General features: G+C 35.7%; 1 protein-coding gene across 2 annotated transcripts in view; it reads right to left on the reverse strand.

The window, feature by feature from the left end:
- Window positions 1–1,530: 1,530 nt before the first annotated feature.
- dclk1b (doublecortin-like kinase 1b) overlaps window positions 1,531–24,129 on the reverse strand; it is a 48,086-nt gene continuing 25,487 nt past the window's right edge. The window contains exons 6-17 of one of the 2 annotated variants that reach the window (XM_053508017.1): window positions 20,044–20,138; window positions 17,852–17,939; window positions 16,945–17,114; window positions 15,398–15,517; window positions 14,818–14,964; window positions 13,721–13,854; window positions 13,511–13,588; window positions 12,599–12,695; window positions 12,127–12,207; window positions 11,922–12,035; window positions 8,170–8,243; window positions 5,597–5,775 (exon numbers count right to left, since the gene is read on the reverse strand). In XM_053508017.1, the coding sequence (XP_053363992.1) occupies window positions 5,718–5,775; window positions 8,170–8,243; window positions 11,922–12,035; window positions 12,127–12,207; window positions 12,599–12,695; window positions 13,511–13,588; window positions 13,721–13,854; window positions 14,818–14,964; window positions 15,398–15,517; window positions 16,945–17,114; window positions 17,852–17,939; window positions 20,044–20,138 (1,256 nt within the window). In that variant the 3' untranslated portion in view covers window positions 5,597–5,717. Of the gene's footprint in view, window positions 5,776–8,169; window positions 8,244–11,921; window positions 12,036–12,126; window positions 12,208–12,598; window positions 12,696–13,510; window positions 13,589–13,720; window positions 13,855–14,817; window positions 14,965–15,397; window positions 15,518–16,944; window positions 17,115–17,851; window positions 17,940–20,043; window positions 20,139–24,129 lie in introns of both variants that reach the window. The other variant, XM_053508016.1, reaches the window with a different exon arrangement.

The raw sequence follows: 24,129 nt of genomic DNA on the forward strand, positions 1-24,129 counted from the left end.
CTGTGTATGGAGTTTGCATGTTCTTTCTGTGCTTGCTGTTTAGACATGCAGATTAGGCTAATTGGCGTTCCCAAATTGCCTGTTTTGTGTCCGTGTCCTGCAATGGATTGGAACCCTGTTCAGGATGTACCCCTCCTTGTGCCGCTCCGGGGATAGACCTTAGCCCCCCCAACCCAGTGGCTGAATAAGACACTGTCCTGCCAGGGGATGGGTCCCATCTGGGATGCTTGTTGAGGCGCAGTGGTTAGCACTGTAGCCTCATAGTTCCAGTGTTTGATTTTTGCTGCAGCAGTGGTGGGGTTGGGTTTTACTTTATTGATATGATGTAAATATACTTCCGCCTGTGTTATAAACAATGACATTCATTTATTTATTTGCCAGATGCCCGAACCCAGAGCGACTTACAGTACATAAGTGCATTCTGTTGGGATGCTTTTTTTTTAATTTTTTTTTTAGAGTTAGAACCTGTTGTTGATTTAAGTAAAGAGTCTGTAGAAAGAGTTAAAAAGTTCAAAGCTAAAAATAATCTGATCACCTTTAGTGTAATCAGTGATATTATTATTTCAGGTTGAAGCCCCTGTATAGGTCTGTCTGTTTTTTTGTACAGCAGAAATCTCTGTTTAACTTATTAATACAAAGAAATAACATTTTGTGAGGTTGAGTATCTCACGCCTTGTTTACGCTAAGTTGTCAGACAAATATACTCCCTGTAGATTATTACATTCGGCACATAACTGTTCATAACATCCCTTTTACTCAACATTTTGATAAAAATAATAAAGATCATTTATTTATAAATTAACATAACAGATTCAAATTTGGCAAGTAAATCTAGATTATTGATTGCTGGGTGATCCAACCACTGTACATAATTGTGATTTTTAATACTCACTAATTTGCATCAGATATGGAAGGCCACTACTACAGTATAGACTTTTAAATGATTTGTAAAAAAGCCAGTTTCCAAATAGTATCGGTCCTACAAAGGCCTAATTGATAAATATTAAATAAATTCAACATGATGCACTGGTAATTTTTCAGTAAGAGCTTCATTTGTTTTTAAAAATTTTTAACCGCTTATTTTAAAAATAATGATTTTCTTAATTTTTTATTTTTTTTTAATAAAAAAAATAAGATAGGAAGACTCTGTATACTTGTACATACCCTTCACTACAGCACTGCACCTCAGGATAAGTGTATTAGTGTAGCAGAGTTTCATATAGGTAAATAAAGGTAGTTTTTCCTCTCATAACTGTACTGTATACACTTACATAACAATCAACAATCCCGGTTTGACTTGAACACCTCTTGGAAAGTACATTTTAAATTCTAAAAAATCATGGAAATCAAATGTATCCTTTCCAATAAAGCATCACTTGACTTGATCACAACAGACAGAATAAGAATTCTAAGCTAGGATTTACATAAAGTTGAATATAAAGAGATAAGATGTGAAGAAGTTTGCACACCACTACCAGACATTTAACACAAGATGCAAAGGAAAAGTTTATTCTTGTTTGGCTTGTTGCTGAGGGCACCACTGTTTAAATAAATGCTACTTGGAAGCAAAGCCACTTCCCGCTCACGATCAGAACAAAAGCTGTTGTTTTCACCACATTTTTTTTTTAAAGAAAAAGACAATGACCAGCCAATCATACAGCTTAAAAGATACAGGTTAACCTTCCATTCATTGGACTTTGCATAATATTATTTCCTCAAACAGTTATAAGGAGTGAATTTCATACACATCACCAGTGTAAAATCTGTTCACTTCGGTTACTGATGACTTTTCAGACAATCGTGTATCATTTGTAGATTTTTAAAAGGCAAATTTTCATGCTAACGTCTCTGTGCTTTTTGCTCGCGCTACTCTTTGTGCTAATGTCATGATTTTGTGCCTGTTCCTACTAAACTAGCTTTTAAACCGTTTGCACACTGAAGAAACAGATAGAAACTTTACATTATTAACATACAGTATTTTGAAGACAACAGAAAAAAAAAACCAGTAAAAGAATAAACATGAGTCAGAGTTGATACAGATGTAGGTAGCTTTAAAAAGAATCCTGGGTTTATCCTAGTCTATGTTTTTAAAAGTAAATTCAGATTAAAAACATCAAAGGCCATTTTCAACTGAAAAAAAAAAAATTATGATGTAGCTAAACTTGTTTTTTGGTGTTTTTATAAAAGTTCACATTCATAAATAGTTTAACATTCAAAAACGGATAAATTGTGTGTTTTTTTTAAACTAACTAAGGCAATTAAGACATGTCTGTGATCATTCCTGTGCTTTACCTTAACCTCAAGATCTTATTTAGCCAATTTCCTTTGCACCTGATCTGGAAAATCAATTCTAATAGAATAAATCCAAATAATTAATCAATACAATCAAATCATCACAAAAAGCATTGCTGAATTCTTGATTGGTCAGAAGGTTGGGACTGATTTTCCATTTTTAGGAGCAACCGCTCTAATTCAAATGAAAGCTTTTGACTGTATTAATGTGCTCATTGTCAGTATTAATAGATGGATAAAAAGTATAAATCTGCCCATCCCTGTCTAAATTAATCATAATCAAACAAACAAAAAAACGCAACATATACAGTAGAACTGAAATGTTTTGAGTTTACACAGCATTAGGACAAAATGTCGAAACACTATACAGTACACAGTACTGTCAAAGTCTTGAGTCACCCCTAGTTTCTTCATAGTAAATTAAGTATATTAATGCAGATTAAATGAACAATAAATAAATAAAAATAGGAACAAACGTTTTACGGTGAGGCTGCAAAGTGCCCAAAGGTATAACTTACAAACCTCCAGCAGCGACCTCATTTCCCCTCTCATCTGTTCTAACCAATCAGCATTCAGTATCTGTGTTTCTCACCGGTTTATGCCTTAAGTTAGATTTTTTTTAATGATTTAATTTTTTTCTCTGCTTGATTCTTCGCTCACTGTGTGGCTCAAGACTTTTGCACAGTACTGCATGTATATAATGAAAAATGTAAATTATTTACGCCACTCTTTTTGAATGGCGCATAAATATTATTTTATATGTCTAACATACGTTTTGCTTTTACAACTACCTTTAGCCTATTTTATCTCCTCTTAGATAGATAGCTTTTGTATCTTGAACTACTCTCTCTGTTTGCCAAAAAAAACCCATAGGAGTTTTTTTATTTTCCTTTTTAGCCAAATATCTTTAACAAATTTTCATACTTGTGGTTATTACTGTACATTTTTTTTTATAGATTTGTCAAGACCATGGACCATCACAACGATGTTATATACGCATTCAAAGTGCAGTTACATGCATGACACAAGCTGTGTTAAAACAAAGTGGGATAGACATTTTTTTTCTAGTATTGCAAAAAAAAATATATATTTTTTTGAGAAGCCATTTCAAATTTACCAAGACTGCGACTCAGTTTGAAATGTTAAAGTCTTTTAAACCTTTAATCAGAAACTTTGATGTGACTGAGATAAATGAAGAATATCATGATATTTAAATCGCCTGGCTTTGTTTTATTACTTCTGGTTACTTTGTAAATGTAAACACGTAATCAGAAATATTTTATGAAAATTTTAAACATAATAACAAAATTGAAAACAAAAAAAACTTTGATTTAATTATAAGTAATGACATGACATCTCGCAGCCCATCTGCAGTATCCAGACGCCAAACCAACACACTGTATGTAGAGGATTTTTTTTGTTAGTTACTCTACATTTGCGCTAAAAAGTGTTAAGTTTGCCTATGTATAGAGACTTTTGGGATGGCGTGTATTACTAATCCTCCATTCCGTTTCATGTTATCACTATTTATCAAATTCTTTTGTTTAAGCATTATACTTCGTCTATATGTGGGTTTTGTTTGCAGGTAAAGTCTGAGGTTTATACAACAAAGTGCAAGTCACTGGCTGCTTCCTTATTTAGTATAATTTGAAATTGTAACTTGTGGGATCTAACATATTTACGACCACACACTTGATGATCAAGGATTTAAAAATCGCCATTTTGTAAACATTTCTTGTCTATCTAAAATAGCACCGGTCAATCAAAGAAAAGACTTGACTGATTTTAAGGATAATCTAATCCATTTCTAAACAACCTAACCACTAAATATGGTGTACGGTGAAATAACCTACTACATTATTGATGTTGATAAAACATTTCAGGAGCTTGATAATCAACGACTTTTGCAACAATGAAACTTGAGGCTTAGAAGCCTGATGCATGTGTGGATTGGCGGATATGAAATGAAATGGAGAAATAAATATAAAACACTGTTTTTAAAAAAAATACTGATTTGTGGCATTATGGAAGATTTTAGATTTTTAAGGTCTATAAGGTTTCCGTAGAACGAGAATCCTATCTGAACTTCACATTCATCTGTTCATCTTACTAGTTCATTTACTCCATGTACAGTATTAGCACTTTTTCTTTTATTATATACAGTGGAGACACTTAAGGGCATATGAACAGAACAGATTTAAGAAACGGGACGACGCCAACACAAAGGGAATAAAAACGTTCCCATTGTGCTGAAGTTGACCAGCGCTAAAGTTAAACACTAAACGTATACAATTACGCATCAGTGCGCTGTATTTTACTGCCAACTTTTGAATCCAGATAAGTATCTAGTAGTTTTATTTTTTTTTTTTGTTTGTTTGTTTGTTTGCTTTTTAGCAACTAATTTAGACCAAAGGTTGTGCTTTTTTAAATACTCAAATTTCAATTTTTAAGGAAGTAAATTCTGCAAAATCTGTTCTTTTTATTTCTTTTTATATTTTTAGAACTCGCTACAAGTTTACGCCTACACTAAATGTTATTGTTATAACTTCAAAACAGAACCGATCGGTAACACCTATTAATGAATCCTGTATTCATAATGCATTACGAATGCTTGTCGGGTAACATGCACACTACCTGTAGACTGCTAATGAATAGTTCTGGGTGCAAGCAAAAATTAAATACCTTTTTTAAATATTATATGGTTAATTTTGTTCCATATACTGTACAGTAGTTAAGGGAAATAAGATTCTCTGAATTTTATAAATAACTCTGCAAAGTTCTGTAGATTTCTTTTTTTAGAAAGCATGTGGCAGGTTATAAAGCATTACAACTTAGCAGATCCTGTCATTGTGTTTTCATAACATTATTGATTTTTCATTTTCTATAACAGGAGCTCTACTAATGCTGTAGTTCTGGTATCCAAATGCTATGCAACAAAGTTGATCAATAAATAGTACCAGAAAAATGAATAAAAATACAAATACTGGTAATACTCAAGTCACATAATTTGGCATAATAATGAGTAGTATTGTTTAAATATTTATATATTACATAGGTATGTATGTTGTGTATGCTGTACACAGTCAAATATTACTCCATTTTAAAATGCATTATAAATACAGGATTTCCAGGAAGTGTTCCAGATCAAAACATGCAGTTTCTTAAAGAGCTTATATCATTAAACCATTCCAAATTTCTTTTGATCCAGTCACATACTAGATTGACGCTCTGACTCTGTTCAGAGTGTGTATGTCTAGGAGAAGGATGTTGGATTGTTTAGAACGGTGAGGTTGGGGAGCGCACAGTCTCGGCGGAGCTGGGCGAGTAGTCCTCGGACTCGGAGGTAAACTCTGCAGGGGTGAGACTGGGTCCAGCTGAAGGCTTCGACTGGAAGCTGCTGCGTGGAGCACGAGTGGTGGTGGACTTCACATCCTGGTGGCGTCTTCGTCTGAAAACCTGCCTCTCCTTATCAAGAGCGGTGCTCTAAATAACGAGCGGAGAAGGTAGAGGTTAGGACAACAGGTTTGAAAGTTTTTGGTGTCATTATTCCCATCTTGTCAGTGTGCTTGCTAAGCACTCAGACATCTTCCTACACTTCAACCACCAAAGACTTAAAAAAAAAAGTTAAAAAGCACTTGACTCTGACTCATTCTCATACAGTAAAGACTCTTTAAAGAAAATGTTGGTCTGGATAAGCACATAAACACATGAATTAATGATGATGACCAGCCAAACAAATAGACCTTTTTTTTTTTTTTGCTCTTCATTTAAATAATACAGTATGTAAAACATGTACTCATATCAGGGCTTTAGAGACCCTAAGTTGATCGGCAATTTGTATATTATATATAATGGGTGTACAATTTATGACTAAAAGTATGCACACCTGACCAGCACAGCCACTTCTCAAAGCCATGGGCATTAATACATTATTAGTCTACCATACAATGTTAATAACCTTAACTTTTGTGGAAAAGCTTTTCTCTAGGTGTTAGTGTTCATTCATCTCTAAAAGCATTTGTTAGTTCAACCAGTAGTGTTAGATGAGAAGATCTGGTGAGCAGTTCACCCCAATGGAGTTGATGGTGTTCAGAGCTTTGTGCAGGCCAAATGAGGTCTTTCACTTAACATAGTAGCTTAACATACTGTAGTATGTCTTCCTGGAGCTCACTCTGTACACAGGGCCTTTGTCATTGGCTGGAACAGGGTAGGTTTTAGTTTAAGTGAAAGGGAATTGGAATGCTACAAAATGGAAAGACATTCTTTACAATTGTTTGTTTTCAACTTTGCAGCAAAAGTTTGTGGAAACCGACATATAGCTGTATTAGGCAGGGCTTACATAAGGGATAGTAAAAAATGATCCGCACTCCTGTTGGCCACCTTGTATTAAAATAACCAAAGTTTAATCAGCACTTTCCGTTCAAGACTACCAACACCCCAGTAACTGCTGTGCACATGTAAATAAGTTACATCACTTCATTTGTTGCTGCATTAGGTGCAAAAATGGACGTCCTACTTGCACGGAAGATGAGCAGCATTCAAAGATTCTGTATTTTTTATGGTCTGAGGGTGTACCTGGTGCCAAAACAACACACAGAAGAAAACACAAAATTTGGACTGATACTCTAAGAAAGGGTGAAAGTCTCCTAAAGAGAATCATTACTGGTGATGAGACACCTCACTACGAGCCTGAGAGTAAACAGCATAGTATGGAACAAAAACACCCTCAATCGCCAATCCCAGAAAAAGTTCAAAGGTCAACCATCAGCTGGTAAATTGCTGCTTACAGTTTTCTGAGATCCTCAAGGGACAGTATTGAAAAATTATCAGGAAAAAGGTTAAACAATCAACAGTGCTCATTACAGTGAGAGGCTTATTGAAAAACTGGAGCTTAAACTTTGGATAGCCCATTGCTATCCAAGGGCATTGTGTTATACCATGACGATGCATGCCCGCACGCTTCTGCCAACACTGTCATCATTTTGGGGTGTTAAAGCATCCCCCCTACAGTCCTGATCTCACTCCACTTTTACCTGAGTGTTCGCCTGAAAGCAGCCCTACGGGGACAAAGATTCACCACTGATAAAAAAGTAAAGATAGCGGTGCATTTGTGGCTCGCAGCACAACCTAAAACATGTTTTTAAATGAAGGAATACTAAAGCTTGTTGACAGTCTATTGAAAATCAAGAAGATTATGTCAAAAAATGATGCATTTGTCTTTTTAAGTTAAGTAAAATAAGAGCCAGAGTGCGGATAATTTTTGACTCACCCTGGTACTTTGGGCAAAACAGTGTACAATTCGCCTCCATATGCCTAAGAGAGTTGTCAAAGAAAAAAAAAAAAAGAAACCTTTTTGTCAAACAATGAACTAAAGGTCATGTCATATACTGTATGTCATCCAGACTTCCATGATTTGGTTATTGTTGCTCTGAAAAAAACCTAACCAAAGACCGAAAGTAACTACAGCCAATTATACTTCTTTGGACACTTGGCTACAGAGACCAAAAAAGAATAATACATTAGCAGAGTTTTACACTAAAGATCCTTTCTAAAATTCAAAAAGGCTAAAATTCACACTGTACAAGCCAGCAACAATGAAGCATAATACACATGTTTTAAAAAACTACATTCCTGTTAGGGAACATCAGCTCAGACACACTCGCAGCAAATCAAACTCAAAGCTGGCGATCAGGTGATGCAGTGATGGAGCTCCATTAGTGAGGTGAAGGTTGGCAGCAACTAAACTGATGCAGTGAGTGAAACCAGAGTGGTGATGAGGCGGCTGAGAAAAGCGACGAGAAACAGCAGAGGGTGTGATGGAGACTGCCAGCACGTTGCCACGGACACACTGGAGCCTGGCGCTGCAGGTTGGCGTACCTTATCCAGTACATCCCCGGGTGGGAGGAGTAGTCCAAAGACCCTGAGCGCTTGATGGAAAACCCGTCGTCCGGCTAAGCAAAGAGAAACGGGTGCAAAACTTCGTCACTTTAGAACTTTCACTTCGTTCTGGATGCGGCACTGAGCTGCTGAGCTACCGATGTGCTTAATTTATTTTAATAGATCAGCAGGATTAAGAGTGATATTATGAAAGTAAAATAAATTCATATGAATTAATGCAAACATTTGCTAAAAGCACACATTTTAGGATTGATTATGCATACTAACATTTGTGTAACATACACTCTAAAAAACGCTGGGTTGTTTTTTCTACCCAAACGCTGGGTTGCCGCTGTTGGGTCATTTTTCTGGGTTATTTACAGAGAGTTGGGTAGTTTTTGTGTAACCCAGCTGCTGGGTTGAAGTTTGGTGGCTCCTCCCCCAAAGTTCACCGGTGGATTCAGCGGCTGTCAGTCAGAGCTTCGTGTCTCTCTTGAGCTTAAAATCAACACAGACCACAAGATCAACTAGTCTGACTAATATATATATATATATATATATGAGCTTTATCCCAAAAGCCATGCTTATTTTGCTTATTTTATTTTTGGTAGTAGCTGTCTCCATGTTTTTGTTTCAGGTTACCTATACCCTAGCTTTGTCATTTTTTTATTTAGTATAAATCCTATTACACATTAAATTAATAGTCTTATTCAGTTTAATCTTTGTTATTCAACAAATGTTTAACTTTCTTTCATTTTTTTCTAAGGTTGGCACCAACATGGTGGAATACCTCCAGCACGCTGAAGTGTCAAGGCCGTACCCCCACATGCTGCATTGGGAGAGTCAGGCATTCGTCATTCTGGTGGGACAGGCTCTGGAGCAATGCACACTACTTGGGGCGGTTGAGGTGTGCTTCAAGGCATTTTATATTTTTTACATTAACTATTTAAAGTAGTGTGCACCTGTATAGGACTTTTTGTAATGTTGCTATGAAATAGCAAGGCCTACTTGAAAAGTCATAGACAGTGTTTGTATGTTAAAATGAAACCAGGGCTGGATAGTTTTGTTCTGCAGAAAAGATATCTAATGTCACAAAGAGATCCTGCTTTGTAGAAGCTGCCTCAGCCTATTTGTGTTATTACTCCATTCTGCCCTTGTGAGTAATAGTATGTATGTAAAAAGTAATAGTAATGATGTCGCTGTTGATTATCTGTTCTTGTGCTTTTGAAAAATAAACGTTTTTTCTATGAACATTTAATAGGATGTTGTTTATTGCATATATGTATGGTTTGCAAAACTTTTAAGTTTTTTTTTTTGTAATAAACCAGTATATCAAAGTAATTTAACTGTTTAATAGACATGGGTAGTTTTTTTTTTTTTTTTACAGATTCACTGTAAAACATGAAAATAATAACCTATTTGTGAGGTAGAATTAACTAAACATTCCAGTTAAAATGAACCAACATCTGGGTAGAACATTTAACCAATTTATGTGGTAGAATTAACCCAGCATTATAGTTAAATATGACCCAGCATTTGGGTTGAATATTTAACCCATTTTGCTGGGTTAAAAAAATAACCCATTTTGCTGGGTTAAATTAACCCAGCATGTAGTTAGTCCAATAGTTACCCAGCAGCTGGGTTAAAAACAACCCAGATTGGGTTGTTTTTAACCCAGCATTTTTTAGGGTGTAGAGATTAGTGACTGTTAATAATACAGCACTATTGAATTCACAAACCAAGTGGCGTTAAAAAAAATTTCTTTAAAAAAAAAACAAATAAAAAAAACCTGAAAGGTTTTAGCAGCAAGGTTAATATTAATGTGCACATATTATACACATACTGTACTGTGTGACATGTGCTCCACATACACTGCATGGACTATAATGTACTTTTTTTTTTTTACTTGTTTTTGTTTGTTTTGCTTTATTAATTCCTCAAGAGAAAATTGAAAAATAAAAGAATGACTGCTTATAGCTGCTAGAACATACAGTAAGTGATTAAAAAAAGACCACAAGATTAAATGTAGCTATAAATGAAAAAAAAAAATAATAATAATAATAATAAAATAAATAAATAATAAATGTTAATTCTAGTTAATTGCTGTGGTACTGTATATGGCTATTTATTACTATATTAAACTCAGATTTAGAAACAATTTGTAATTGACTCGAAGGATGTTTAACCTGATGAATTCAAACAGCCAAGTCAATATCACCAAAAAAGCAAAAGAAAAAAAAATCCATGTCATAAACTTTCAAAGGAGGAAAAAAATCCAAAATTCCTCAAGACCTTTTACAAATAAATAAATAAATTAAACAGACAAACACCTAATTTCTAATTCTTTCGTGAAGACACACTATATGTACCTATGAACTGTATTATATGTGCATGGTTTGAATGGAATGTATTGCAAATGAATCATCTACTGTACATGTTATTTTGTCAATACTGCATACATACTTTTGGTATGCATGGCATAGAACTGCATATATAATAAAGAAAGAAAATATGAGTATAAATAAAAAGGTTGCATAAAGGAAAGCAGTTTAGCAGATTTTCCCTGACAACAGTGCTGACAGTCGACACCAGTGCAGGACAGAAGCATATCGGATTAGCAGCGGACAGGAAATGAGGTCAGGAGCAGTGACATGGAGAGAGAAAGAAGGGAGGAAGCCGCAGGATGGAGCGATGGATCGAAAGGAGCACACGATGGATTCAAGTGCCACGCTCTCACACGTTTCCTGATCCTGCAAACGCTGCTTCTGACGCGGCTCACCTGGCCTCAGATAATTATTGGCGCCCTTCATGACGTTAAGCAGAGATTTAATCAACTGTGTCACTTACATGGGTGTAAACATAATGTATATTTTATTATTATTATTATTATTATTATTATTATTATTATTATCATCACATTCCTTTTGTGTAACAAAAAGCATGAGAAACAATCATTTCAACTAGTAGCAATTTATTTTGGTGGATCATTTCCTGCATTCATGTCCAAACAAAAAATAAATAAATATATGTCAGAAAGATTTTAGTTTTTGCTCGATGTTAAAATCCTGAGGGGTGCCAATACTTTTGGAGTTGATGAAAAAATTTACATCACAATCAGAGGATTATAGTGAGTTATTACTTTTAACAGCCTGAAAGCACTAAACTGATTAACACTGAGTTTGTATAGAAGACAAAAAAGCATGAATGTGTGATGAAGCACGAGATTCTTTAAATTCCTGAGTGTAGAGAATCTGATAATCAGATGAGACCTGCATGTGTTATGCTGCTTTCATTAAAGGAAGAGAAATGGATTGTTATATATCTTTTTAAACATGCCAAAACGGAAAATTGTTTTTGTTTTATTTAACATTTGCCTGATATCATGGCAATAAATCACTGATCAGGTTAAATGATACACGGATAATCTGCATCTTTTATAAGTGATGCTCTGAACAGCTGGCAAATATCATGTGTAACACTAGAGGTGCTAAAACTTTAGACCATAGTCAGTATAATTATTAAAAATAGAGCTTGTTGCATAATGTTTTTTTCCCATCTCTTGTATCTTTTTTTTAACTGAAATAAAAGATATTATTAATTCCCTAATTTTAAATAATTTTAAATTCCTTAATTTATTCTTATAATGATTTAAACCTGCTCTCATTATGCATTTTTTGGTTTGCATTAAGGCTATGTTCATATTTAAAGATGAAAGAGTAGAAATGGAGTGTAATAAAGTGAAAGCTTCTTACTGTTATAACAGACACGCCAGGCGCTGTGCTGCTCGACTTCGACCCTGTGATAAAGTGCTTCTTTATTTTTCCGGCCACTGACAGCTGGTGCCCGTTCTCAGACAAACCATCGTCCTGACACACAGACCATGCAGCATGTCACTTTAGGTTTAATGATGTGTTTGGAAAAAGAAGTTTCTACAGAATGAATGTTTAAATGCCTTACGTTGACCCAGGGATGGTCTAAAACCTGCAGAGCTGTGTATCTCTGCTCAACCTCCACTTGCAGCATATATGTGATGAGCTCCTGCAAAGTGACGCAGACATGAAGAGGAATTTATACAGAGTGCCAAAGTTTCACTCAATTATTGTGTTATGTGGCCATGATGATCCAGTCTCCTATCGGAATGTTCAGTAAATGTTTACAATGTATTGCAAAAGTATTTATACCCCCTGAACGTTTGCAAATTCTGTCAAGTTACAATGACAAATAACTATTTTATTGGGATTTTATTGTATGTGATAGACCACATATCTGAGATAATCTGTAGCAAGACTAGAAAATCATGAAGAGTTTATGGGGTATTAATACATTTGCAAGGCACTAAAGTTGCACTAGTATGTTGCACAAGGCACTAAAATAATGGGTGGCTGTACAATGGTATTTAGACCGAGTACACACTCGGGGGTTTGTGTACCTTGGCAGTGTCGGACACGTTGTCCCAGTATGGCAGAGGGAAATCCAGCTGTCCTGTGAGAATCTGATCAAACAGAGCCTCCTGATCATCAGTGGTTCTACACACACACACACACACACACACACACCAAATTAATGGGGCAAAATGTACCTTATTGCAAACATTTATATTATGTATACACTTTTTTTCCCTTTTTTTTTACTCAGTTGTAATCACTTCTAATATTCTAATCTAATATTTCTCATGAGATTAAATGCACATCATTTAGCCAATTTTTACACATTTATTATTTAGGCTTAATAATATTTTCATTTTATTGCCAGATAATTAAGCTAATTTCTATAAATACTGTATGCACTTAAATAAAGAAATGTTAATTAAAATATTTAGAAATAAGCACCATAATCTCCATTTTAAAACAATATAAATAAATACAGTATTAGTTCAATTTGTCCTATAGTCGTACTGTTTATAGTAGCTTTGCTCTTAAGTTATAACCAACAACTTAATAAAATAAATAATATTATAAAATAAATAAAATCATTTAAAGCAGTTGCAGTATAATCAACTGACATAATTTGTGCTGGTTTTTAGATTAATTCTATAATCTTATCTTTACCTTATTTAATATCTTCACTTGAAATTGAAGTTTAATCTAAATCTGTCTATCTTCGTTATTTTACGTGCGTGCGCGCGCGCGCGCGTGCGTACTAATTCGAACTCCTAACAGAGATTGCTGAGTCATGGCTGTGATTCGTCGTTGCATTACTTCACCACCAGGGGGAGCCAAACACCGCAGTGGATATCCATATTTACGTCATACTTTTTGTGGAAAAATGAAGGGATGACCTCTAAGGCCGCTAAATGCGTCTGCAGTTTAATAAAAAGGCTTTCACGACATGCCCTACATACCCACGGAAGGGAGGAAAGCCACAGAGCAGGATGTATGTAATAACACCGGCTGCCCAGATGTCCACCTTCAGGCCGTAACTATCAGAGAGAGAAACCACACACTGTCAGGGTGAAGAGTAGAGTAGTGGTAGGGCAGGGTGTAGGGTGAAGTGCAGAGTATTGACATTGCTGATGGAGGAGGGCGGGGCGCGGTGGGCGCGGTGGACTCACCCTGTCTCTGCGATGATTTCTGGTGCCACGTATGTCGGAGTGCCACACACAGTGTACAGAGGTCCATCCACCACCGTGGCCAAGCCAAAATCACCAAGTTTTAAAGACTTGCTGCCATCCTGGTGCTCATAGACCTTACACACACACATAGAGACACACACACAGAGCCTCATTATTTGTCTGACAGTGGCTTTACTGTACATCGCAGTCAGTGGAGTTGGTGAATAGATTAGTGGAACATTAAGTGCTCGATTTAGCGACCTCCCTGGTCCTATGATGATCTCTCTCTCTTTCTTTGTAATTGTCTTTATTTTATCATTGCATTAATACTGCAAAGCCTGCAATAATAGTAACAACAACAGGAATAGTATGGCAACCGTAACAGTAACAGTAGGAGTAATTTACTTTAAATGCCATATCAAGTGCTGCTGTAACCTCATAATCTAAGCTTGTTATTCATTTTATAACATTTATCCTTGTCATCAAATACTACTGTATCATATTTGGGTTATTTATTATAATTAGGTTTGGGTCATCTAAGTTATAATAATAATTATTATTATTAAATTATTTATTCACATTTTGCCTATTTTTAATGTAGTCTTAAGGAATAGTTCCGAGCCTTCCTGAAGGACACTTTAGCTTACATTTTGGGCAAGTTTTTGATTCGCATTTTCGGTCCTGTCCCTGTACCTGACCCATTTCAGACGATTGTATTTCGTTTGTTTTGCCACACAATGACCTATGAATCATTTTAAGCATAAAAACAAAAATCTACGAACGAGTGAGAAACAGGTGCAGATGTTGACAGATGATCAGGTTGGTGATTAGATTACTGCTGATGCTGAATGCTGAGTGGTTGAAACAGACGAGAGGGGAAATGAGGTCGCTGCTGAGGTGATCCAAGTTTTAAATTGGATCTTTTCGCACTTTGCAGCCTGTCACGGTAAAACATTTGCTCTCATTTACCTAATTTAATCTGAATAATTTAAATGAATTTATCTCATCTCCACACACAAGGATTGTACTATAGAACTTTGACCTTTATTTAGATTCACTGCAGGTTTTGTAGCAAACATTAGAAGAGACATGTGTACCAGCAGGTTCTCGGGTTTGATGTCTCTATGCACTACATTCAGACTGTGCAGGTACTTGATAGCGCTGGCCAGGTTGTACAGCATCCCGCTAGCGTCCCGCTCAGTGTACTTATTTGTAGAAGTGATCGCATCGAAGAGGTCTCCACCCTGCAGGTACACACAAACCGAACTGGTACATGATCTATAAACGAATCGGAGGTCCACATGAACTGCAGACATTTGTCTATTTAATCCATTCAACATGTTAAACTGTGTCTTCTAAAATCATGTGCACCTTTTATCCTAACAGCAAATATCATAGATATGCATCACTATGCAATTATGAATCATTGCTACAGTATGTTGCTCAGACCTCCTGATCCAATCTCCATTATTCTAACCTGTTTATGTCCAGGAGAATTAGGGACATTGTGATTATTTCTTTGCAACTAGGGCCTTGAGCCTGACAGCGTTGTTACAAAACATGAATAATATATTGAATAAATTAATTAAAAAAATTTTTTTTTTAATTGTCTGTTAAAATGGACATTATTCTTAATGGTTTTGGAACACAGTTACAAATATGCATTCAAATGATTACCTTGACCAGCTCCATGACCAGGTAAAGCTCACTGTACGTATCCATCTCCTCAATTAGCAGGACTATGTTGGGGTGTTTTACCCTCCTCAAAATAGACACCTCATTCTGGATCATATGTTCCTGTGCACAGACACAGCGCACATTCAGGACCATTATAAAACGTCAGACTGCCCAGGAGATGCGCAAAGCTGTAACCATATGCACTGTGGAAAATTTTGTGATTTACATTATGTTAATTAGCTTTGTATTATTTACAGTATCCACTGTTCCAATATCAGCAGTCCCAATCTGTACAGGTTAAAATATTTCTATATCCAGCAAATCCTGGGACTGATGGCTCTGGTTCACAAGAATTAAAATGTGTTATATGTTTATAAAACTGTTAGAATGCTTTAAAGAGAGAGAGAGAGAAAGAGAGAGAGAGAGAGAGAGAGAGACCGTTGAAGTGAGTCATTTCTGTTAAATCGATGCCCCAGAGGCAGTTTCAGAGCTGGCAATTTTCAACTCATCATTTCGCCCAGATCAGAGATTTCACTTAATAAAACGAAGGATTTATAATATTTTTTATTTTTGTAAGATATAGTTTAGCTGTTATAGATTATTATACTTAGTTATTATTATTATTATTATTATTATTATTATTATTATTATTATTATTTTGCTATAAAGTATTAAACCTCTGTTCATGAAAATTATTTTAATAAGACTTCAAAAGACAGAATTTTTTTTTTTATTATTATTGTAAACAATTTAGAAATGTTTAAAAATAATAATAATAATCTTTTCTTATTTTTTTTTTTTCCCATTAGTTTTTTCCCTTAAGTGCCAATCCATTTACACACACTCACACCCAACACACAAACTACAGGCAATTTTAGAACGCCAATAAACCTAATCTGAAGGTCTTCGGACTGTGGGAGGAAACCAGAGTACCTGTAGAAAACCCACTAAACACAGGGAGAACATGAAAATACACACACACAGACCCTAGGTTGGAATCGAACCCGCAACCCTGGAGGTGCAAGGCCACCTAAAAGATGTTTCAGTCTTCATTTTTTCCTGTTGTTTTATCTATTAAAATTCTGTTCATAATATTCTGAGAAATTGATCGAATCGTAATCGGGTTGTATAGTCACACCCCTCTCCCCTTCATTATATCTCATTAGAGGTCCTTAAATTGTTTATCCCAGCCCAAAAATTTTATACTAAGTTTATAAAATATTTTCAGCAATATTTTGCCTGTATACTATTGGTAAGGTTTGTCAAAGTCCTGAAAACTCCACCAAGAGATCCTATTTTAATTAATGACATTCAATACAACCTTATTAATGAATTACTGAGTTTTGCATTTATCGACTAGTCATAAAATTAATTTGTCTGTGTATGTATAAATAAAAAAAAGGTATCTGACACCTTGTACATGACCCTGATGGAACCAGGACCCCATTGTTAAAGCCACAGTCATATTTTCCTTAGAACACAGAAAAAACTATACGAATATTTTTTTTGGTGTCACGTGAGTTCATGTTCCAGTCTGTATATCTTACCTTGCCTCTGCATTTGCCCTTGTTGATGATTTTGAGTGCATACTCTCGGCCCGTGGATCTCTCCACACACTCTCTCACCACTGCGAAATTCCCGTCTCCAATCATCCTTCCCACCTTGTACCTCTCCGCTATAGAGACAGGAACCTGAGGGCCTTCCTCCACCACCTCAGCTACAACACATTGCATTTCAACCATCAATCATGGGCAAACTCTCATAGGAGCATTGGAGCATGCTAGACTTTTTTTCTTTTTTATTTAATTAACCTATTTATTTACCCTGTCTCTACCCTTAAAAAAACTATGCATTTATGTATATGTAACTTCTTCACATTTTCATGCTAAAATATAAATCGTATCATTTTACACTAAGATACATTAGAGCTCTCTAAAACTAAATTATTAGGCTATATATGTTGAGGCAAATTGACCAAAACCTATACTGAAAAGCAATAAAACTTTTATATTAATCGATTATGTTAAATATTATTTAAATACAGAGAACTCAACACAAATAATTATTCATAAAACATATACATGCTGCTAAATATTTCTAATCAATAATCAGCCAAATTTAAGTCATTAATTTATTCTATATTATTATATATTAGCCTATGTGATATATCTAGTTTGGGTACTGGGTACTGTTGGGTTTCTGTGCATTGAGTATTGTAACTCATGCAGTGTTAGCTGTTGGTGAGTGACACTCTAACAGTACAGAGGTAAATGAAATGTAACTAAAACGTGTTTGATATTAAAACATGGTACACAACTGCCACAATTGTGGAGTGACATCACATATATATTTAATGCTAAGTTCAATCTAAAAACTGGTAAAAAATTACATTTTTGGGTCAAGTGCTGATTCACAGACTCGGTTATGGAATTCAGTGTAAAGAGACAGTTGTACCTTCACTAGCAGGACCGTCACCTTCATCCATGGAACTGCAGACTTTAGTAGAAGCCAGGGAGAGAGACGAGCCGCTGTGCTGAGAGCTCTGAAAAGCATAGTGTGTGTGCACATATTTCAGCTATTTTAAAGAGTAATGTATAAAAATATATATTTTGCATTTATAGTTTTGTCATAACTCTAGATTTCAATATTACATATATATTCTTTTTCTTGGTCTTGATTTTTTTAAATATCTTCCCTCATCACTGCACTTTTCATACCGCAGAGCTAACACCAGTTGGCATAAGCCTTTTTAAATTAGAATTTGATACAGTTTGGTTGTTAGAATGTAAAAGTCGGTGTCCTCTAGCCTTATCACAACACTTGACTGAAGCACTGCTGAATAGTCTTTACCTCTAAACACTATAGAGTCCCTATGGAGGCAACAGTAAAAAATAACACCTGAAACTTAAAGTGCCTGTGGTGTCCTTTACACCTTCCGCTGCTGTACATATGGCACAGGACGGAGCCGTGGTAGGAACAAAGACAGCAGTTTCCATAGAAACGCTCTGTCCTAAATGTGCTAAGAATAACAGCCAGGAAGCAGGTATGTTGAAGTTAGAGTGCTGCGTCCTGTACTCATGCCATTGCCAATATATGGCTTCTTTCTAATGCTGATCAAATTGACACAACAGGTTTTATATGAAATGTAGTACATACGTTAAGTTACAGTAGATAAGAAAAGCAATCATTTCTTTACGCATAAATGAAGATTAAAGCCAAACGCTCCCTATAAGTAAGTAACAATCCTTATTATATCTGTTGCTCTGTTGACATGTTCCATCTTTAGAAATAACAGTTTGGGAAAATTTTATTTAATTCATTTTGATAATTTACACTTTAAACGAATGTACAGTATATGATCAATCAAGCCATTGTAAATATCATTGTAAAAATCAAGTGAAAAAAGTGATACTGCTGACATTTATTGATTATTTTTCCAGTGCTGTTGAACACATCAGATGACTGTTTTCATTATTTCTATAGCAATGGCAGTTTTTACAAGGCCGGTTTGCTAGCCTGACACCCAACCCTCCTCCTCCTTTTTAAACTTGGCTTTGGGATGGCTTTTTGTACATGCATAGAATAAGGGGCCTTGCCCAAGGGCCCATCAGTGGCATACTGGCGGTGGTGGGGCTCGGACCACCAACCCTTCAGTCAGCAACCATGAGGGTTAACTGCATGAGCCACCACTGCCCATTATTAGTATTAAAGAAACAATCTGAAAAAAAGAAACTAAGCTAACAAAAAAAGCCCTATAATAAGATAAATAAAGCTAATTATTTAATTGACAAAATGACAAAAGTAATAGTGGCTTATTGTATATACAGAGGATTGACCAGTCTACTCATTCCTGGATGTAAGAATTTTTCAATTTTGTCATAAGTCAATTTGACTTATACAACCTCTATTTTTTACTTAATTACTGTCATAAGGAATTGTCAGAAAAATGTCACTGATCCTTGATAAGTCAATCACAGTCCTTGATGAAATGCTAAAACTAACAGAATGAAAGGTTTTTGCATAAGTGTTTGTTCTGAAATGACACAACAACACGACAAAGGACAGAATACATGAAACACCAACGCATGCAATCCCTCATTCACTGACTTGTGGGGGGGGTGAGGAACTATGTTTAATAGCATAAGTTTAAACATTGCTTTAGTTTAAACAAAACTAAAGTAACTAATCATTTCCATTACTTCTTACTTATTATATAATTTATTTATCTTGGTTGCTCATTTTGTTTTTAATGTATAATTTTTCGATGTATAATGGTTCCAGAATATAACCAATGTGTGTCATATATCCATTGTTGCAGCTGACTAAGTTTCTGGATAGACTTGAACTTTAAAAAAAAAATGGCATACATGTCTAATATTTAAGTTCATATCAAGCTTTATAAAAAGCTTTTTAAATATTGTAGGTCGGAGATCGATCCCTGAGGGTTGCCATGTGAAGGAAGCCCTTAGTGGAGCTAAATTCTGCTAAATGCTGTTTATTCTGGAAAAGTTTAGAAAGTAAACATTAATTATCCTGATCATTGCTTCTCAACTGGCGCAAGTGAGCTTGCTTTATTCATTTACTTTTTAGTTTATTTATTTCTAATTCGAAGATTAAAATAAGGAAGATAAATAACTATGTCTTACCCGCCGTCTCCTAAGGCTGGCTGGGCTGGTGGGAGACGGACTCGGGGATTTTCCCGAGCGAGGCGTAGATAGCTGACTGCCTGCTGTTCCATTAGCTGAGGAAAAAAAGAGACATCTTAATTCAGGTCCTCACACATTTATTTTTCTTTTTTTATTCACATATGCCAGAAGTGCTGCTAATTTCTCAAATCTGAAACATAAGGTGTTAATTATTCCTTCTCTAACAACAGCTCTGACTGTAGTGCTGGCTGTAAAGTTGCAAAAAAAAAAAAGTGTCAGTGTTGAAAAATGGCACATCAACTCCTGATGTGAAAAATGACATGTTATATAACATACTGTACACTACTTTTTAGTAACTATAAATGGATATAAACTATTAAAATAGTCATTAATAACCTTGAAAACTGCGTAATTAAAGAAATAAACTTCACAACATCAACTGAGGATATGAAATCTTATTATTACATAAAACTGCTTTATCACATCACCAAGTTGCTGATTATTTTCTTATAATTACTCTCCCCATGTGTTTTATTTCATCCTTGTTACATTCTGGTGATGTAGTCCTCTTATTAAAGCTTTCTCTAACATGCAGTTTAAAGTTAGTACAGTACATGGTGTTATGACTGGCACAAACCTTTAATGGAAATAGTGGAAATATTGAAGCAAAGATAATAATAATAGCAAACTATTAGGAAAATTGTTTGGATCCAGACAGTAATTTATACCCATGCAATATAAAAATACGAAGCCTGTTAATAAAGTCTGATTATTTATAACACAAGTATGTAATTCAACAAGAAAATAATTAATCTAGAAAACATTTAACCCCAAAAAAAAAAAAAACACCAGCTGTATTTTGAATTGATAATTTTCCCCTAACCAGTAGGAAGATTGCTATAATCTTACCCATTCCACAGTGTAGCAAGCTGCTGGAGCAGAGTGTTATAGCGGCTGAGCTCATGCTGCCCGTGTGTGTGAGTGTGTGTGTGTGCGCGTGTTAGATTTCTGTGAATGAGTCGAGCCACTGAATGACAGCACGCTCCTCCTCTTGCGTGTTCCTGACGTCAGAGCAGGAGGAAGAGCTGCTGTATACTGTAGAGGGTTATTAGTGATAAATCTCACCGTGAGCTAACTATCATAAATTAGACAGATGTGTTTATTTAAAAGTGAAATGGAGTTATAGGTGATGATGAATCCCGGATTGGACTTAAAATCGATTTACGAGATGAAGCCATGGTGGATCTAAAAATTATCTTTTTTTTTCTTTCCTAATTCTTTGCATGAACTAGAGAGCAAAACAAATCAGGGTGAATCATATACATCAGAGGTGCGCTAAAATAATTGAGACCGTCTCTTCCCACATAGAACAGCAAGATGATGATTCAATTTTAGCATCTTTTAGCAGGAACATGGGCAGAGCATAACATCAGCTATATTAAGGTTAAAATAGAAAAAAAACACAGTATGAGTGTACTTCTCCAGGATAAAATGTGATTGTAGTACAAGTATGCATATGTGTGTGTGTTTGTGTCAAGAACAAGCAGTTCTGCTGATTTTAAGCAAACAGTTGCAAACAGAAATGCTGTGTAGTGTATCTAAACCCATACTCAGGGTCAGGGTCATGAACCCCATCCTGGGGACAGGACAGGAACGTGAGTGGGAATACACTTTGTATGGGATCTCAGGTCATCACAGAGCAACCAGAAAACTCATTCACATAAACAGAGGGGTAAGTTCAAATTTATGCAATTACTGTAGGTGAACCAGGATGAAACCCACCAGATTAATCTTGCCGGAGTTACAAAATCATTTTGTTTTTAATGTATAATTTTTTTTATGCATAATGGTTCCAGTATAACCAGCAGGACAGATACCAATTTATGTGTGTCATATATCTATTGGTATAGCTGACTTACAGGAGTTTCTGCCTAGAGTTGAACATTTGCAAAAATACCATACATGTCCAATATTTAAGTTTATATCAAGCTTTGTACCAAAAAAAAAGCTTTTTAAATATTGTTGGTCGAAGATCGATCCCTGAGGGTTGCCATGTGAAGCTCCCTTAGAGGAGCTAAATTCTGCTTATTCTGGAAGTGCTTCAAAAGAAAACATTAATTATGATTATTATTTTTAATTATGTGTTTTGAAGTTTACATCATTATATCCTTACATTGGTTACTAGATTAACTAGAAGTACCATGGAAACAATCTAACTAACCAATGTGTAAAACAAACAAAACCAACAACAACCCACCACTAACCTATCAAGCACCAGTTTGTAAAACAAGTAGTTAGTTTAACATCCATCAAACAATTTCAACCCAGTTGGTTCATCCAAATGATCAGCATGCAATCCATTTTCCAAACTGCATCAAGCCTCTGAGCACGCAGCGGTACAAAGAGTCTGCTTGTGCAAATGCGGTACACTCAAAACACCCACGCAACACCAGTGGCAGCCACAAGGACTACAAGGGCTCCACTCCAGAGACTCCAGAAAGTGTGTGTTTGAGAGAGAGAGTGAGACATGGAAGGGGGCTACAGTAAGCCGTGTGTTTGCCTGACCTGGAATCAGTTATGGTGGGGGATTTACAGTAGGTTTGACCTGGATTTTTGTGATGTTGATAATAAATTTTAAATAAAAAAATTGTAAACATACAAATCAGAAGGGGAAAGCAGGATCTAACATGCCATTATATCTGATTGCTTTTTGCATCTAACTGTATAGAAATATTAATATTCTAGGGCCATTCAAGTCAGACTGGGATGAAATTTCTCGTGAATGAAGGCATGAAACCAATTGACATTTAAAGAATACTTTAATCACAGTACAGCAATCAGACTCTTACAATATCTGCAGTAGAATATTTAAATGATGCAAACATTATAAAGAAGGCCATCTGTCCATGAATAAAGGATCTTGGCCGAGGTAGCTGCAGTCGTTCCTGTGAAAGCCAATGGATAACTTGTCGCAGAAGAAACGAATCTGTCTGTAGGAACTGTAAACAATATCATTCACAAACTCAGCTGGGAGTTATGCCACATCCCCCATACAGTCCTGATCTCACGTCCTGCCATTTCCACATGTTTGGGCCATTAAAGGGAGTTCCTGGAAGGCCAGCGTTTTAGACATGAAGCAGGCAATTCGAAACTGGTTTTGAAATAAAATGTGTTTGAATTCTCAAAACTGTGTTCTGTTTTCTTGTACAATTAAATGTAAACATTGCATGCTGCTAAACACGATCACAAGAAGGCTCAGCACTGCTTTTCATCATGTGCTCAGAGATGCTTTCCTTCTCACCATGGTTGAAAAGTGTGGTTATTTGATGCATCAGAACTGTCCTTGCACTTGGAAGCAAAATGTTCATCCATCTCTTGGTCCTTTTTTCGCATGTAAAACTTCTGCTTACTGGATCATTTTTGTTTTTCACACTATTTGCATGAATTGAACATAACTGTAAATAAAAATTCCAGAAGGTCAGCAGGTTCTGAACTACAAAATTTAATCCTTCTGGCACCATAAGACAAAATAGATAATGTTTTATGATTTTGTTTTTTAGTTTTGTAATTGCATTTTCAATTTTGTTTTTGTCTTTTGGTAATCGGATCGATTTTATTAAACATACAGTAAGTGCAGCGTTATCCATGCAGCATTAATGCCTAGGAACATAAGCAACATTATGAATCATTCTACAAGTTGCTGGAAAAAACCTTATAAAAATAGTTACCATTAATCTGTTTGTCTGGTGTTTGCAACTTCATCCTACTTTCTGACTCAGCCAGGAAGCCACACACAAACATACACATACGCACTTTTGTTCTCTACACCGATAATGGTCCAAATTAGATCACCACATCGCCTCATCAGCAGTCACAACACCTCTTCAGAGAACCCGACTGGACGTTTCTGGGAACGGGGTTCGCTCGGTGTGTTTGTTCTCCGGGTTTGTCATTAGGGACTCAGCGTGAGTGATGAGCCGCAGCTTTTTGAACGACAGACTCATAACCTGGAGGTCCGGCTGGAGCTACAAGCGGAGGGCAAAGAAATTAGTTCATGCTCTTCTGGCTGCAATAAATTGCGAGATT

This window comes from Clarias gariepinus, chromosome 11 (assembly GCF_024256425.1).
Source record: "Clarias gariepinus isolate MV-2021 ecotype Netherlands chromosome 11, CGAR_prim_01v2, whole genome shotgun sequence".
Taxonomy (NCBI): Eukaryota; Metazoa; Chordata; class Actinopteri; order Siluriformes; family Clariidae; genus Clarias; species Clarias gariepinus.